Raw genomic sequence first — 16,384 nt, 5'->3', positions numbered from 1 at the left:
TTATATTGTGAGAACCGTGTTCTGTTCATTTTGTGGCTCACATTGGCATTCTCTCCTTCCTTTATATCTATAATATTTACTTATTAGTTCTAAAAAAATGTTTTGTCAGTGCAGGAATGCTATCAGCAGTTTTCAACGGACCAGTTTTCAAAGGAAATGAAACGTACTTTTTGGCTCCCAGGATACACATACTTTTCAAAACCGAAAGCCAGACAACATGCGACAGAACAATTCCAAAAGTATTTTTACGAAACGACGGATGGTACACAGAGAGAAAAAAAATAGTCATTTTTGGACCCAACCATATTTTTGGTTTATGACAACCAATATTGTGGTTATGAGAACTATCACATTGTTAGGTCAACCATAACTTACGTTGGAGGAATTATAAAAAATATGGTTGGCTCCAAAAATGACTATTTTTTCTCTCAGTGTATTATATAACACCAATTTTAGAATACAGCAAACCTCCAGAAACGAAGAGGGCATTACAATGATCCCGAATCTTTAGAAGCAAGCGACACATGTCCAACAATAAGCTCGAAAATTTGGAAGACCGTGTCAAATATTTCCGGGATAGAAGATGGAAATTCTAGTCACTGCAGTGGCTCGACAGCCAGTCGAACTCAAGCTACTGAACCGTAAAGACATAGTATCTGTTAAAATTGAAAGAGTAAAAGTGAGAAGTGAATAGTTTATTCAAAAGGTAAAGATTATTTAGTGTTTAGTTTATTTAGTTTATTTAGTGCAATCAAGTTATATATATATATTATTATTAAAGGAAGGAAAAATTTTAAAACAACGAAAGGAAAGACCATGGCAATAGAAAATAACGAAATCATAATCGACGGAGTGGACCCCCGCCAACATCAGTTTATGAAATATTCACTAGAAGTTACTGTTTCCGGGCGGTTTAACGCGAAAATTTGTATCTAGAAGAACATTATCCGTATAAACGTATTTGTCAGGACTGTGCACAAAATCATCCGGAGGAGGAACTACGAAATAATTATGTTTTAATGCAGGATTGGCATACTTTGTGTGGACCACTATACAAAGTATCAATGCTCGAGAAAGAGATATGTCATAAATGTCTTAAAATTGTAGTATTAGCACAACCAGCGTTAGACTGTAAATTATGTTTACATAATTATGTAACTTTTAACGACCGATTTGATTGGACTTCAGGATCGGGATACGATTGTGAAGTTAAGGTAACTAATATACATTATGATTTATAAAATTAATTTACTTCATATAATCATTATATATATTGAGTAAATAAATTCAATAGATATAAGCGTTGTTATAACAATATATATTATTAAAGAATTATATTACAAATCAAGAATTGTGTAATCATTATTTAAAAAATATATTATAGTATATTATTTTATATATAAATATAAGAACGTATCAAATTTAAGTGCAATTATATTTATTTTAAAAAATAAAATAAGAAATAAGTGGGGAATATCTTTATAAAAAAATAAATTATAAAATATATCTTTAAAAAATTAAAAAAACACTTAGACATTTAACTCGAACGAAACAAAATTTTAACAAACTCTTTCCCGCTTATTAAATTTTTTTGCCTAAGATTAGATATGATTTTAAGGGGGAAGGTGTAACGGACGTGTAAAGGACCCCGCAGAGACTACATGGAAATCTGTTCCCCGGTGAAATTGGCTGAAATTTAAATATGTTGTTGTCCTCGACGTCCTGAACAAAAGACTCAATGGGCACGACTCTAAAAATTCAGTACTTTTCTGTCCAGAGACGTTTAAAATGGAAACCTATGACCACATGCTTTTTCACGAACCAAGTATACATATATATGTATATATATATATATTCACATATACGTGCGTGTGTGTGTGGAGAGAGATGTATACTTGGTTCGTGAAAAAGCATGTGGTCATAGGTTTTCACTTTAAACGTCTCTGGACAGAAAAGTACTAAATTTTTAGAGTCGTGCCCATTGAGTCTTTTGTTCGGGACGTCAAGGACAACAACATACTTAAATTTCAGCCAATTTCACCGGGGGACTTTCCATGTAGTCTGTGCGGGGTCCCTTAACATAAATTTAAACTTTTAAATCTAAAATAAATCTGAAGATAAAGTTATCGAACTCCTACAATGTAAAAGACACACCAATAATATTGAAGAATTATCGATTTTTTCCTTGGGAGACACCGGCGAAGAATTGTTCCCGCGGATACTATTACAAATGATAATACCTTCCTCATCCACTAATTGTAAGGCGTAGTGATGGGAGAAAATTAATAGGAGGGATTTTTAGTATAAATATCGGTCCATCAGGGGACTCAGCTTAGTGAATGATAGAGAGATAGTCTTAGTCTAATTATTTGATAGTCTGATAAAAATAGTTTCATTGACAGACTGACTCCCTCACTTTCACTGTTTCATAAAATAACATTGATTTAACTTGTTGATTCGAATTGGTTGATCGATGTGTTTCAACGGTGCTAATTTATTATTTAATACAGTTAGGATTTAGCTTATTACTTAAGGGGGGAACCTATTTTATAGGGTCAAAAATTGATTCTTTTTTACATAAATTAATAGTAATACTCTTTAAGAATATCTTCCCAAAGGTTTAAAGCGAAATTCATTATAATTGCATTATCATTGCATTATAATTAAAACACTATATTCTGAGTAAAGATTTAGATCAACCAACAAATAATTATTATCTCATTCCGATTAAATTGGTAATTAATTATTCAAATTACGAAATAAATAATAGAACTGATCCTCGTTATTTAATCTATAACAAAATCTGGACCAATCTTATTGGTCCAGAAATTAATTAATTCACACAATTAAGTCCAATCGACGCTAAAACACTTAAATATACTGACCGAAAAACGGACAATTTTGACGTACTGAGATGTAACAGGAAGAAACGATAATGAAAAGATGGAGTTTGCTTATAGTCACCAGTGATGATTAAAAGTTAAAACGGGAAACTTATAGTCAACCCAACTGGCTTGTTACTTCATTAGTTTAATACGACGTTTCGACCCTATTTTTGGGTCCTTATCAAGATAGTACTAAGTGAGTCATCGTCGTCACATAACACAGAGTCGAATTATAAAATGCGTGTACATGTGAGCACAGTGGTTGCTGGGCTCGAACTGAAAATGGAAAGGTATACGTTGTAACTTGTAGACGTGGCGATAACCGGCGAAGCGAGCACGATGTTATACTTCTGAAAACCTTGATCTGTCCGAATGCGCGGGTAGATTCCCTGAATTCGACCATCATTTCCCGGTGCACGATCGTGTACAATTTCCTGTGGTTTCACGGATCGCCCGAGTAACTCCTTCCGCCCCTATCCCCCGTCGTTGTTCGCCCGGGCAAAATATACGGAACGGCGGCGGTGTGCTCGAATAGCCAATCGAGGAATCCCGGCTTTCCCTCCCGGATCGAACAACCGGCAATTTGCATGTTATACCATCCGATGGCGCCCGAGACCGCTTTTTAAGGCAGTTACGACCATTACTGTAATGCTCGAGGTCGTGCGAGTCAATGCCAAGAAATCGGCGTACGGATCTCTGCATCCGAGGGATCGATCGTAAAGTCCGATTCCGTTCTGGAATTAGAACGTACAAAGCGGAGGTCGATCGTGCCCGCGTTTAACTCTGATAAAAACGAGAAACTGGTATCGAACGGTCCGAGAGGAGAAGGATCCGGAGAAAGACCCAGAACCGGTACCACGTACACTCATTTTATCGCCGCAGCATTAAAATCCCTCCCCCCCCCCCCTCCGTGATAATAACGACGCGTCGGCGTGTGACGAAAATAATTCTTCCATTCGGCGGAAAAAGATCGGGCGATACCGGGTGAGTGTTTAGCGACGACATTAGGGTCGTTCACGGCGGTGTATCCACCTCGTTTACGTCTCAAGACGTGGCCGAGGGAAAAAGAAGCGCGGGGGTCCCGCTGAAAATATCAGCGCGGGTCGTTATCCTCCCGTGCACGCGATTGCGCTTCCGATTGCGCGCGGCGACGCGACGATTTGCGGCGCCGCGACAGCTCAATCCCACACATCCCGGGGACAAAGTGTGAGTTTTGGCGTTACGCACCGAACCTGGCGAGTATTTCCCAAGGGCTTGTCTTACTAGGAGTTACCTCACGTAAGCAGCCCCGAAGTCTCGGCGTTGGCTTTAGTTACCCGACGTCACCCGTCTCGCTCTCGTAGGTATTAGATTACTTTATAGGCATATCACTGCACGCACCTATGCGGCACATATATCGGTATGCACGAGCAGCGAGCTAGATACGTGTAAACCAGTTACGTGCGCGCATTTCCCAAGCGCTCGTTTTGCTACTAGTTACAACGGGTAAGCAGCCACTGTGCGCGCCGCTGTATTAGTTTTAGTCATCCGAAATTGCCTGCGTCGTTCTCTGCGTCGTACCAGCGAATATGTATATTGCGCACCCGTGTGCGTTAATCCCTCGACGGGATATCTACGTGGAGTAAAGACGCTGTGTCGAGTCAAGTTCTCTCTCTTATCACCCAATATAACTTCTGGCAGTGCCAAGAATGAGCAAGTGTAATTTTTAGCACGCTGAGAAAAATGTACAATTAAATACAATCGGAGAATATATCTCCTGGAGCTTCTTTCTTTATTTATATAATATTTAATCGGATAATTTTTTATTGTTATGTAATACCCGCCTCGCCTCTTATTTACGTATTACTTATTTAAAGTCCTCTACCATTTTGCAATTTTCGCAATAGTTAACGAGTTATTAATTATTAAAAATCGCAGTCTTAGCCTAGCCTACCCCGCCCAATTGAGGCTCGCGGTGAGATTATGCTTGCTAGATGCTATCCAGTATTAACGTAAATTCACCCTGTCGCGACTTCGCCCGCGGATTAACTCATTAACATGCTCGTGACTGTAAAAGGCAAAGTCCAAAGACAAGTCTCAGCGGCTTTATCCAAAAGACGTGGCAGAAGGGCGAGACGACGAGGTGCTAAGTGTACCTGGGGAAGTTCCCTCGCAAACGCCGAGGCGCATACACTTGTCAAGAGCCCGTTTTGCCGGGAGTTGCTCTTCGCGTAAACAGGACCAAGTTTCAGCTATTACAGTCGAGCTGTTTGAGACGTCGTAGAAGACTCCTTCTACCCCGGGGTAGAGCCTCTCGTTCTCTCGTGTTCTCCGTCTTCGCGTCGCTGGCTGGCCTCGGGCCTCATTAGCATAGAAACAGCGGTAAACTCGCGGCTAGCTTACCGACCTAACAGCGTGTAAAATAACCGCTAAGTTGTCAAGACAATGCTCCTACCACGCTGGCAAACACCCCAAGTCTAAACAGCACCGCGGACCAAGTCCTCCGGCGAATTACTTCCTCCGGCGCGCCATTGTCCGCCGAGGAGCGAGGCGTCATCGCGTTTCCGGCGCGCCGCTCCTCCTCGCGCACTCTTCTCCTCCCGAGACGAGTAAAATGATGGTCGAAACGCGCCTGATCGCGCCAATGGTATCGACATCAACGCGATTCTCTAATCAATCTTGTCCACAATCTTATTCAATAAATGGAGACAATTACATTTTCCTTTTTGATTCTTCCGAGCATGGGCTAATGGTTTTTTTATTCTTAAAATACGTTGGTTTACTCTCCAAAAGTCAATCAGTGGATTATCACTCAAAACAGTGAATAGTCATTGATTTGCAGTTATAAGTATACCACTGCGATTTTCAACTGTAAATCAGTACACTGATAGAAAAAGTGGTTAGAATAACTATAAGCTCACTATATTTTATAGTGAATTTTGGCTCCAAACATAATTTTATAGTTTTATTAAACCTGCAAAATATAGCAGAACAAACACAAATTTCTAGTCATTATCACTATGACATAAATTGGCACAACCTTGTGAAATAATTATGGTAAACTAGAAATAGATTTTTGTGTGGTTAACCGTACTATAAAATTAAGTTACCTGAAACACAGTGAAACATACGATATAGTAATAAACTACAACTATATACAATATAAGTAATAAATCGAATAATAATTAAAAGCTTATATTTTATAGTAAATATTTTAAATAGTTGGCATCTCACTGTGTCTATATGGTTGCTATTATTAAAATTATAGTAATAATTACTATAAAAATGATATTCCTGACTATAATTATTTTCACTACGCAATTATAGTTTCAAATACTATAATATTTTTGTATCAGTGTGACTAATATTGACTGTTTTCAGTGATAATTTGCTGACTGATTTTTAGAGAGCAAAGCGCAATCTTTCTCGGATGAGACCTAATGATTATAAAATTTGAAATAATGTCGCTCGTCACGGCGGGCAAAAAGAAACCAATAGAAACACTAATAAGCTCGAAATCGGTCTTTCGACCGCTGATGGCAGTTATTCCCAACCGCTGATTGTTCTAAACTGTCCGGAACGTAATCGTTCGAAAACGACTTTTCTGTCTTTTCGTCGTGCGCTAACGATTCCTTCGCACGCATAAAGTTCAATCGCATGCATATGTCGCGTATCTTTGCCTGTTACGGCATGCAAACAAAATAGTAACAGTGAAATTTTTTAAATAAGTGTTAAACACGATACACTTGCTGTAAGCAGTGCAAAAGATGTTCAAAGGAAAGATACAAACGTATCCTTTGCTAAAAAATTCAGCGATTAATTCTTAATAAAGAAGCCGTACTTCTTCATTTAGAAAACTAAGAATGCTGTTCTTCTTAATAAAAAAAAATGAAATTATCAAGAAATGCGATAATCTCTGATATTCAAATGTACGAATGACACATGGCGTAACTGCTCGTTGATCTCGATGAACTGAATTAGTGAGCTTAGCGAACTAAAGGCGCAAAAATTACACGAGAATTATTTCGCCTTCTTAGATTGTAATATATGCAAATGGGACCTGTGCAAATTATGACGCGCTCACCTCTAGATAACGATCGGGAATCAGATCTACGGTCGATACGGCGCTGTTCGCGCCAAATCAACATCCAGAATCTAGAAACTGGCAAAGTATTCGCGTGTCACCCCTCCGTCCCCGGGACACCCTGTACACCAACTCACGCACGCCGCGCGTTGGTCGCCTTGATCGCCGGCGACCCTGGGACACGAGCGTAACACGCGATCTTCTTGTTAAGAGCGTTATACGCCGTTAAAACCGACATAATGTCGGCGTCACCGGGGCGCACGGTGCCATGGGTGTGCGCCGAAAATATCGGAGGGCAAGAAAAAGGCCCGCGCCGCGCGCGGCCCGTGATTTATCGCCGGGGTGGCGTTAATCGACGGCACGGGACCTGTAAAAGCTTGAAATTTCGACGGGCGACGCGCGAGAAACGCTTTACTCGACCCCGAAGGTCGGGGGCTCGCAATGAGGACGATCGACCGAAATAAATCGCATGCACGGCATGGACGGGCATTTTTGCAAACGTGATTTCGGGATACACGTTGCTACAGAAATCGGTCCGAGATCTCGATCCGAGAAATATGTAGCCAATCAATTTGCATCTTTTACAGAAAAGCTGCAGTTGGTCGGCTACACATTTCTTGGATCGAGATCTCGGATCGATTTCTACCATCGTGGACACAAGGCTTTACGCGCCGTCCGCGCTTTAATAGTGTTTTTCATTGGCAGAACTGAGTGCACACTAAAGCTTGTTCATAAGAAATTTTTATACCTATCTCAGGTTTTTTGTTTTAAATACATGTTCGAAAACTGTCTAGCCAAGAAATGATCCACGGATACTGTACAAATTATTTTACTGGCTAAGGGGATGCTGGAGTAATTCTGCACTTTTTGCACTTGAGTTAGGTAACCTATAACTTATTCCAGTGAATAGACATTTTGTTGGGCTTCTACATTTAATTTCAATGATACCATGATGTTCTCTGATTTGGTCCGATCAGTGGAACACTGTCGGCCTGTACACGAGAGCCACATAATTTGTATATTACGCAAATGCTTTCATGATTTGACAGTTCTAGATGCAAAAAGTGCAAAAGGTGCAGAATCGCTCCAGCATCCCCCTCGACCACGCACAAATCTTAGACCGGTATTCATAATCCGTTCTTATATTTAAGATCCTCTTAAGTACACTCTTAATGTATTTTTAACCAAACACAGAGCCATATTAGCCTCTTAAGACAACACTTAAGACGATTTTGAAATAAGAATCGACTATGAATACTGGCCTTAGTGTGCACTCAGTGCGCACCAGTTCTGCCAATGAAAACGCTGTAAGTGAATCGAGCATGCGGAACGCGTTTTCTTATGTGTCTTCGATTAATACAAAACAATCATATAACAATGTAAGTTCTGTTATTTAATGTTATTACAAGTTGTTTAAGATCGCGCGATTAGCATTTAAACGCTCACGGTCGAATACATATACATGTTTATCTCGAGTTTCTAACTTTTCGATCGCTATCTGACTTTTTGCATCGGCACACCGCAGTGCTGAAGTGAGCGAAACGATGAATTCCGAGCGGGAAGCAGCTGCTTCACGATTGTGAATTTCGTTGCCGTTATTGTTACATTTTCTCATATATTATTGTAGAATATTTCGTGAGCAATTACCATTGATAACGTAACGGAATACTCGCGTCAGTTCTGACGCCAGACGTCATTGTTGTCGATTTTTCTGGCGCGCAGCGTCATTTTCCTCGCATTAACGCAGATTACGGAAGTATTATGGTAAATAATGTTAATACCGTGTGCGCTCGTTGCACGCTCGTCTTGGCGGGTTTTCACGCGCAACTAGGTCGCACGGGAGATTGTCAAAAGTCCCGTGCGCCCCCGTAAATCGCATCGCCGACATAACGGCAGCGTATAAATACCCGAAATCGGACGATCGCGCGATTGTTAGGTTTTCGCGCTCCCGTTGCGGCGCGATTCAGGATAATGCCAGATGAACGGAAGCGCGGAGAATAAAAGATGAGCAAATTAAATTCTCTACACGCCAACAAAAAGACCGGGAGCGCGTCTCGCGTGTTCTTTGTTATCTTTTCACGCGATATTTACACTGTATCAGTTCCAACGATTTTATCGCGGATCGCAGTTTTTCTTAAAGCCCGCGCGGCTGCGCCACTCGTATTACTTACGTACACGTTTCGCGGGCGCTACATAAGTAATTACGGCTGAATTCAATACGAACCGCTCTCCGCTTTTTTTTTTCCTTCGCGCTAATTGTACTCCGAAGCGTACCGATCTAATTTCAATAACAAATTTATTGGTTAATTACAGGGGTTAATAATAAGATTAAAATTTAATATGTGACATCGTTGAAGATGTACGAAAACGATATTATAATATGAAATGCAATATAATATGAAGTAACGCGTGCAAAAATATTCGTGACAGAAATTGGTAATATCTCAAAAATGCATAAGAATATAACGGAATTAACAAAATTGACGTAGACAGGAGATTCGAGAGGCTTAAAATAATGACGGGAGAAAGGAAGAAAAAGAAAGAAAGCGGATTCCCGGGGACTCTCTACGTTCCTCGGGACAAAATATCAAGCGGAGAATTAAGGAGTCTTGTAAAGTAATTAAGACGGTCTTTTTTAATCGCGATTCGTCGACCTCCTTCCTCTTTTCGTATCACGCGATACTTTGTTGCGTACCTTAACATTTTTTATTACTTTCGGCCGACGGCGAAACACACTCACGACTTCCTGCGAGATAGTATCGCGCTGAGTTATCATTAGGGGAGTCCTTGGTCGGGAGGAATTTTCTGTGTCCTCATATACGTGCGCGACTCGTTTAATCGCGCTAATCAGGGATCTGTGCAGAGTTTTCATTAAAAAAAATAGGAGTGTTTCCCGGTAAAGTGATTACCACACGCGAATCCGGATCATTTAGGATAAATATATGTGATTTGTGGAAACGCGATATTAAAATACTTTAAGCTCCTACAATTAATAAAATTACGAAACAGTAGCTTTCGGATTTTGCTTTTGAACACGTAAGTGCTGTGGAAAGTAGAAAATTAATTAAAATGCATTTGCAAGAATCTAATTCTGAAACGCACGTTGGATATTTAATTTTTTTCAACACTTTTACGTATGTGTGTTTGCGAAAACCTTTCTCCTTTTATAATCTGACTCGGCTCGAACCTTTTTTGTCATAACATAATTTTATTGAACCTTTTATTATTAATGTTTGTTATCAGACCATCAGGGCACCTTGGGCACAATATAATTACGTAAAATCACACGAACAATAATTTTGCAATTCCCTCTCTCTCGTCCTCTTTCTCTTTTTCGAGTGATACCACGGTGCTCTGTGGCACGAATGCTAAAGAGAGATCTTCCTCCTGTCGCTCTCCTCAAGAGAGTCGCCACTTTTCCGTCACAAGTCCTTCCTCCTTTGCGAAACGCAATTAAACCAATTACCGCGACCGCCGGAGAAATGAACGCGCGGGAGTTACGTAAAGTAATTGGACGCCTCCACTGTGTGCGCGCGGATTTCCTAAAACGATAATTAACGAGTTATTAAGCGCCGGCTATCCTACCGTCGACGGTACTCGTCATTATCTGCGTTTCACACGAGCGCCGAGTGAAATCTGCAGCGATGAGCCGAAGATAGGAGAGCACGCACACACGCGCGTGTGAAGTGCCGTAAATGCAGGAGCGGACTGACGTTAATCGTATGGAAGTTTCGGAATTTCAATCGATTATCAAGCCGATACAAATCCTCTCGAAATATTTGCGGATGTGTTGAAATTGTTTAACACCTTGCCCGCGAGACTATTATTAGTTTCACTGCGTGATATAAAAAGAAACTCCCGCGGCATTTTCTTTTTTTTGGTCAAATTACGTTGCTGATAACAGAAAAAAATATCATTGGCTTCGGACCCGGGAAGGTCATTATCCGTTGCTGCGTAAGTCGCGCGTAATGCATTTAATGGTGCGTCAGGTAGCGCGCAAGAGCGCGTGAGATCCCCTGAGGTGCGAGCGAGTACGTGTGGACGGGCCTTAAAGACAGGATGCAATTACACAGAGTCTTAAGTGTTATCGTTAAGGTAAAAACGCACCTCTCATAAGACGCGGCTCTCATTGTCAGCTCTCGCCGCATTTTACTTTTTAAGTTATACCAGTGCACGCGCACTGATCCGATCGACCGCGCAATTAACGAACTGTCGCGACAACGTTACACGACGTTCTTTCAAGACCTTCTGAACGCCTTTCAGCCAAATCGCTGTAAAACTTCAACGAACAATTGTTACTCTCGATATTTCCTTCGGCAGACGGTCCGATATTCAAGTGCTTACGTTGCAACATTTTTTTGTATAAATTCAAAGCAGAATTTGTTTTATGTAAATTACAAAATATATAATAAGGAAAAGTGAGATCTTTTAGGACGCTTTAATTTTGGATTATAATTTACTTAATTTCTTCTTTTACTGAAAAGGTAACTTGGAATATAATGAAGATGTGATATTTCGATTCAACAGCGTGAAAGACTGAAATTCCGACAATCAACGCAATTGTAATTCTTCGCGCGAAATATGTTTGTCTTCTAAGAATCTAAACTTATCGGATTCGTACAATTACGTTTAATACAATCGCGCTGTTCCCCGCAGCGTGTACCTCTATGTAATTACAAAGACGCTGATGATGTAGTTTTGTAACGCATACATCACACGTGTGATCTTTCTAGCGAGGCTAGAAACCTCTTAACCGCCTGGAAACGCTCAATCAACGTTGCTCCGAGGTTGAGAACCCCGAAGCTGGTAATTAGCGTTATGAAGCTCGCTGCTTACCGGCGATGACTCTCAGATAAGGCGGACTTGTTACATTACGTACGTTCGGCACGCCACTACGGGAGGCTACAGCACGTGAAAGCGGCCATTATCTAGTTTTACTTTTGCGCAACCACGTTACACCTTGCCAAAATGCCGCCGTTTCCTTCGGAGCCTCGCTCCGATCTCTCGCGTGGCGGATCACGCCCCGTGACGTTTCCGGCGCGGGCGCGATCGATCGCACTCATCAACGCTAGCGCGTAATTAGCATGGCCAACGTTTCCCGTCGCGATGTCGGCGATTAATTAACCGCGCGACTCGATCGGAATTCGTTTCGAACGTGAGACTCCCATTGCTCCAACGTTAAACACTCCTTTTCGTTTTCTATTCATTTACTTCCGGATGACTTAGGTCCGGTTTCACCAAACGTCGCTTAACTTTAATCTTAGCTCAATTCGTTCTTTGTCTCTTTCCAACCGTAAATCATCTATTGTAGACTGGGACTAACTGTTAACCAGAGTTCAGTCGACTCCCCATCTTTTTTCACCTTAAGCCAACGGCACGCGGTACTATTTTTCCTACTGGATTGCTTACGAGAGCCAATCAAGATTTATCCTTAAAGTCAACGGCACACTATACTATTTTTTCTACTGGATTGTTAAGGAGAGCCAATCAGGATTTAGCTTTAAGTCATCCGATCTAAAACTCTGCATCCTAATTGGTTCTCGTAAGCAATCCAGTAGAAAAACTAGTGTGTCGTTGGCTGCATTATTTAAAAAGAGACGGAGAATTAATTAACCTTCGGTTAGCAGTTAATTGATGTTTGTGAAACTGGCCCTTAAATCCGAATCTTGTTTAATAAAGCGCCACGTTGCTCGTGGCGAAACGCCCTATCGCGCCGCGACGCGCTAGCACGCTCGCGCGGCGGAATCATTTGCCGATTGATACGCCGTTTCGTTAACCGCCCCTTTGGGGGGAATGCAATTCCTATGTATCTACATTGATTCCGTTCGCCGCGTACGGATCGATTTCTACGAGCGCGAGGCTCCGCCGGGTGTAACTATGTGGCCATGCAAGGCAGGACGAAACCATAGCGTCTCCGCTTGGCGGAGATGCCGAAGAACCGCGTGATTGCACGTCTCCACTGGACCATGATGGCCGCTCTGAGCACGGCTATTGGTCGATGGGTAATCACACGGTTCCTCTCTCGGCCCCCCGACCGTCCATGTACCCAGAGATACCCGCAGCCACTGTCCGGTGAGCCCCGGCGCTGTCATTACCCGATCATTTTTTGTTTCAGCGGCATTTAATTTGAGTCGCTCCCCCGACTTCCTTTCCCCGCCAGCGAGCTTGGCGCGCAGGCTGGCTACTCCTTTCCCCGTCAACATCCCTCCGTATCCCCCCCTTCTTTCCCCCCTGTCTCCACCCTCTCCTTTCCGCGCGATCTTTCTTTCTCCTTGGAGAGCCTCGTCCGCGCCTCCTGCGTCAGCTTCATCACGCGGGGTTAATTCGGCTGACTCATTGTAATTCGGTGTATGATCGACACGTTATCGCTCAGGTATACGCATTAAGCGTTTTTCGTGGAATAATGATGTCGACGTATTTCGATAATGTCCCGTGTAATAATATTCTCTCAATAGTCCTCCTCGCACGATAGATACGCCGGAAACCAAAGTTCGGTATTTTCCATCATTTGAATGCACTCTGTATGCACTGATAGCGAATTTGGTTGCTCGCGCTAGAGCGCAGTGAGCGCACGCCAAGGCTGGTTTAGAGTCAATTCTTATATCTAAGGATCTTAAATATCTCTTGAAGTATTTTTTTAGCCAGTAAAATGATCTGTGCAACATCTGTACGGATCTTTTTTTTTTTACTAAATACTTTCTGAACTTCTGAACTGTATCTAAGACAAAGTTACGATGACAATGGAAATTGTACAAAATTTTTGATATCGGAAACCTACCTGCTCTCTATTCATTATTTATATTTCTCTAGTTTACCGACATGCTTGCGTACACGTAATACGCGAGTATCAATATTAAATTATTTTTCAATCAGGCGCGAGACAAACGGCGTAGCCGTGTGCGCGGATAGTTTTTGTTATTCATCAGCACGTGAACTGGTTCCACCGACGGCGTCGTCGTTGCTTTTTCTTAATCTAATTTCGCTAAAATGCATTTCATGTTTTTATTAGACCTTAAATCGAGCGTTATCGTTCATTTTTCTTATCTTAAGAGCTCGACAGGATTGGGAATGGCCGAAGATCGCACCTTGCTCGCTCTTATCTCGGTGGAGCGTGGGCGCGGGGGACGCCTCGCGTTTGCGTACCAGTTTTGGAGGACCAATTTGTTAACTCGGCCCTAATTCGTGCCCGCTTGGCGTCAGGTATATATTTCTCAAACTATTCGAGAGAGAGAGAGAGAGAAGGAATGCAAACAATATAAAACGTTTAACATAAATATAAATGCCGTACGCGAGAAACGAGTTTTATCAGGGATTTAACGTTCGCCACACATTGGAACTTGATCGAAAACACGCTCGATAATACTTGTGGCTAACACTAAATACATATATTCGTCGAATAAACATCGCAAGTCGAAATATGCACCGCGCATAATTGCTTTGTATTGTTCAAATGACGAGGGAGAGAAAGAAATACCAGTCTACTGCGGTATAGCTCATATTTGTAGCAAATTATTATACACCTTCGCGGCTTTACGAGTCGAAACGTTCGTGCACGCAAAGGCGCGCTAAGAGAGGTTGACCAGAACCACCGGCGATAAGATCACCGATTTAACGCGACCGGCCGCCCTCCTGACTGACGTAATCCGGTTGGATTATCGATCCTATTCCTCACGCACTTGGACCACTCGTTATTTTCATTACGTCACGCGAACGAGATCCCCAAATGAAGGTCCGGTCCTAGACAAAACCGTTTGGCGCCGGGCTTCGGGGCCTGTCGTCGTCCCACGCAAAGGACGGACACCGAAAACAGGTACTACATCGAGCTAATTTTCAAGCTGCAACGCCAGACCCATTTCTTCTAGCTCCTCCCGTCTCCTTCCGATCGACGTCCGGCCGCCGGCGTGGCGTCCTCGTTCTCCAACATTTGGAGCCGCTTCTCCGCCAAATGACTGAATGAAAGGCTTCCCGGGGCGATGGAGATGCTGCGAGCGAGCTCAAGGCAGACAGAGACACGACGAGGAGGGAACGACAACTCGGTCCTCTTCTCAATGAAGAGTCGAACGAGAAAAAGAAAGGCACTGAAAGAACCGGCCGAAATCACTGAATGAGTGTAATCTGCTGCCTTGAGGCGAGAAAAGGAGCTGCACGAACAACAAAGACGGACGAACGAGGGAGAGAACAGGGTCAGTCTGGAAAATTACGCCTGGTACAATAGCTCGATACAGAATTTAAACGCGCGACCTTCTTCTGCTAGTCTATAATTAAAAATCAATAGACTAATGTTCCGATAAAGCACTTTTGAGGAGAGACTAATAGAAAGAAAAGGAAAAGATGGGAAATTAGTTATATATTTTTAATCCTGACGGGCTCCGTAACCCGTGGAGTAGCAATAAAATATGTGCAGATAAATTTATTAAATAATAAAAATGGATAAAATATTTTAAGGAGACTTGGTATGTGTCCAAAAATAAGTCTTGATAAACACTAATCCGCAAATAAGCCGTGTTTGAGATATTTGCAATAATATGATAACTTAACTCACTTAATTCGTGCAAATGCTTCCTCATGGAGCAATAATCTCAGTAATCGTGGCAACGCGTTCGCCCGTTTGAAAAAGAAAATAATATTAATAAAAAAATTTAATAATGAAAAAATTAAAATACTTAAAAAAAACCGACTCATTTGCGGACCCATGTGTATTAAGACTTTTCGACTTCCTTTTGGGCATGCAAAATCCTCTCAAAATATTTTATGCCCTCTTTTCAACACCCTGTATTTCTTTAGAGAAGGTAATCGAAATTACACCCGTCTCGCATCCTCGCTCTCTCGCGTTTCTATTTTTCTCCCGGCAAAAGTTTAATATCGCTGTAACTGATCGAAGAAATAAATATATATATCTTTGCGATTTGCACAAACGCGATCTGCGTGCAGTCTCGATGCGCCGCTGTCACTGACGTTGTCGGCCCCGAGGGGGAAGCACCCTTTTGCCGGGCCGCACGACTACACGCGCAAGTTACACGTACACGTAACATTCCGCGGCGCGTCGAGCACGAAATTACAAGAAATGAAATGACACACCCGCCGCGGATTATCTCTCGAAAACGACTTATTAAGGCCCGTGGCTCGACGATGCGCACGAATAAAACCCGATCCGCCCTCACACACCGACGTGCCCGCGTACGTGCACACGATCACCGCCGTTGGAGATACCCGCGTCCTCCTTCTGTATACGTATTGCTTCTCACCCCGTTCTTCCTTTCCTCCTCCCCCCCCCCACCCCACAGTCTGTCGTCGTCGGGGAGAGAAACGCTCCGCAGAAACGGCGAGCGCGCCCGAATGATATGTAATTTCAATAATCAATCGCATGAACGTCGTTTAATTTTTATAATGATCACACCGCCTCTATATCTCGCATGGGAACGCGAGCCCGAGAGCA

General features: G+C 42.3%; 1 protein-coding gene across 2 annotated transcripts in view; it reads left to right on the top strand.

Annotated features, from left to right (window-relative positions):
* LOC105565465 overlaps positions 1–1,253 on the top strand; it is a 69,256-nt gene extending 68,003 nt beyond the window's left edge. For both annotated transcript variants that reach the window (XM_012018704.1, XM_012018703.1), the window contains 3 exons: positions 115–239; positions 457–706; positions 782–1,253. In XM_012018704.1, the coding sequence (XP_011874094.1) occupies positions 115–239; positions 457–645 (314 nt within the window). In that variant the 3' untranslated portion in view covers positions 646–706; positions 782–1,253. The remainder of the gene's footprint in view (positions 1–114; positions 240–456; positions 707–781) is intronic.
* Positions 1,254–16,384: the final 15,131 nt, after the last annotated feature.

Source organism: Vollenhovia emeryi, unplaced genomic scaffold (assembly GCF_000949405.1).
Source record: "Vollenhovia emeryi isolate VEMERY1.0 unplaced genomic scaffold, V.emery_V1.0 DF939152.1, whole genome shotgun sequence".
Taxonomy (NCBI): domain Eukaryota; kingdom Metazoa; phylum Arthropoda; class Insecta; order Hymenoptera; family Formicidae; genus Vollenhovia; species Vollenhovia emeryi.
Note: the sequence above shows the minus strand (reverse complement) of the source record. Positions and strands in the feature narration are given on the sequence as shown.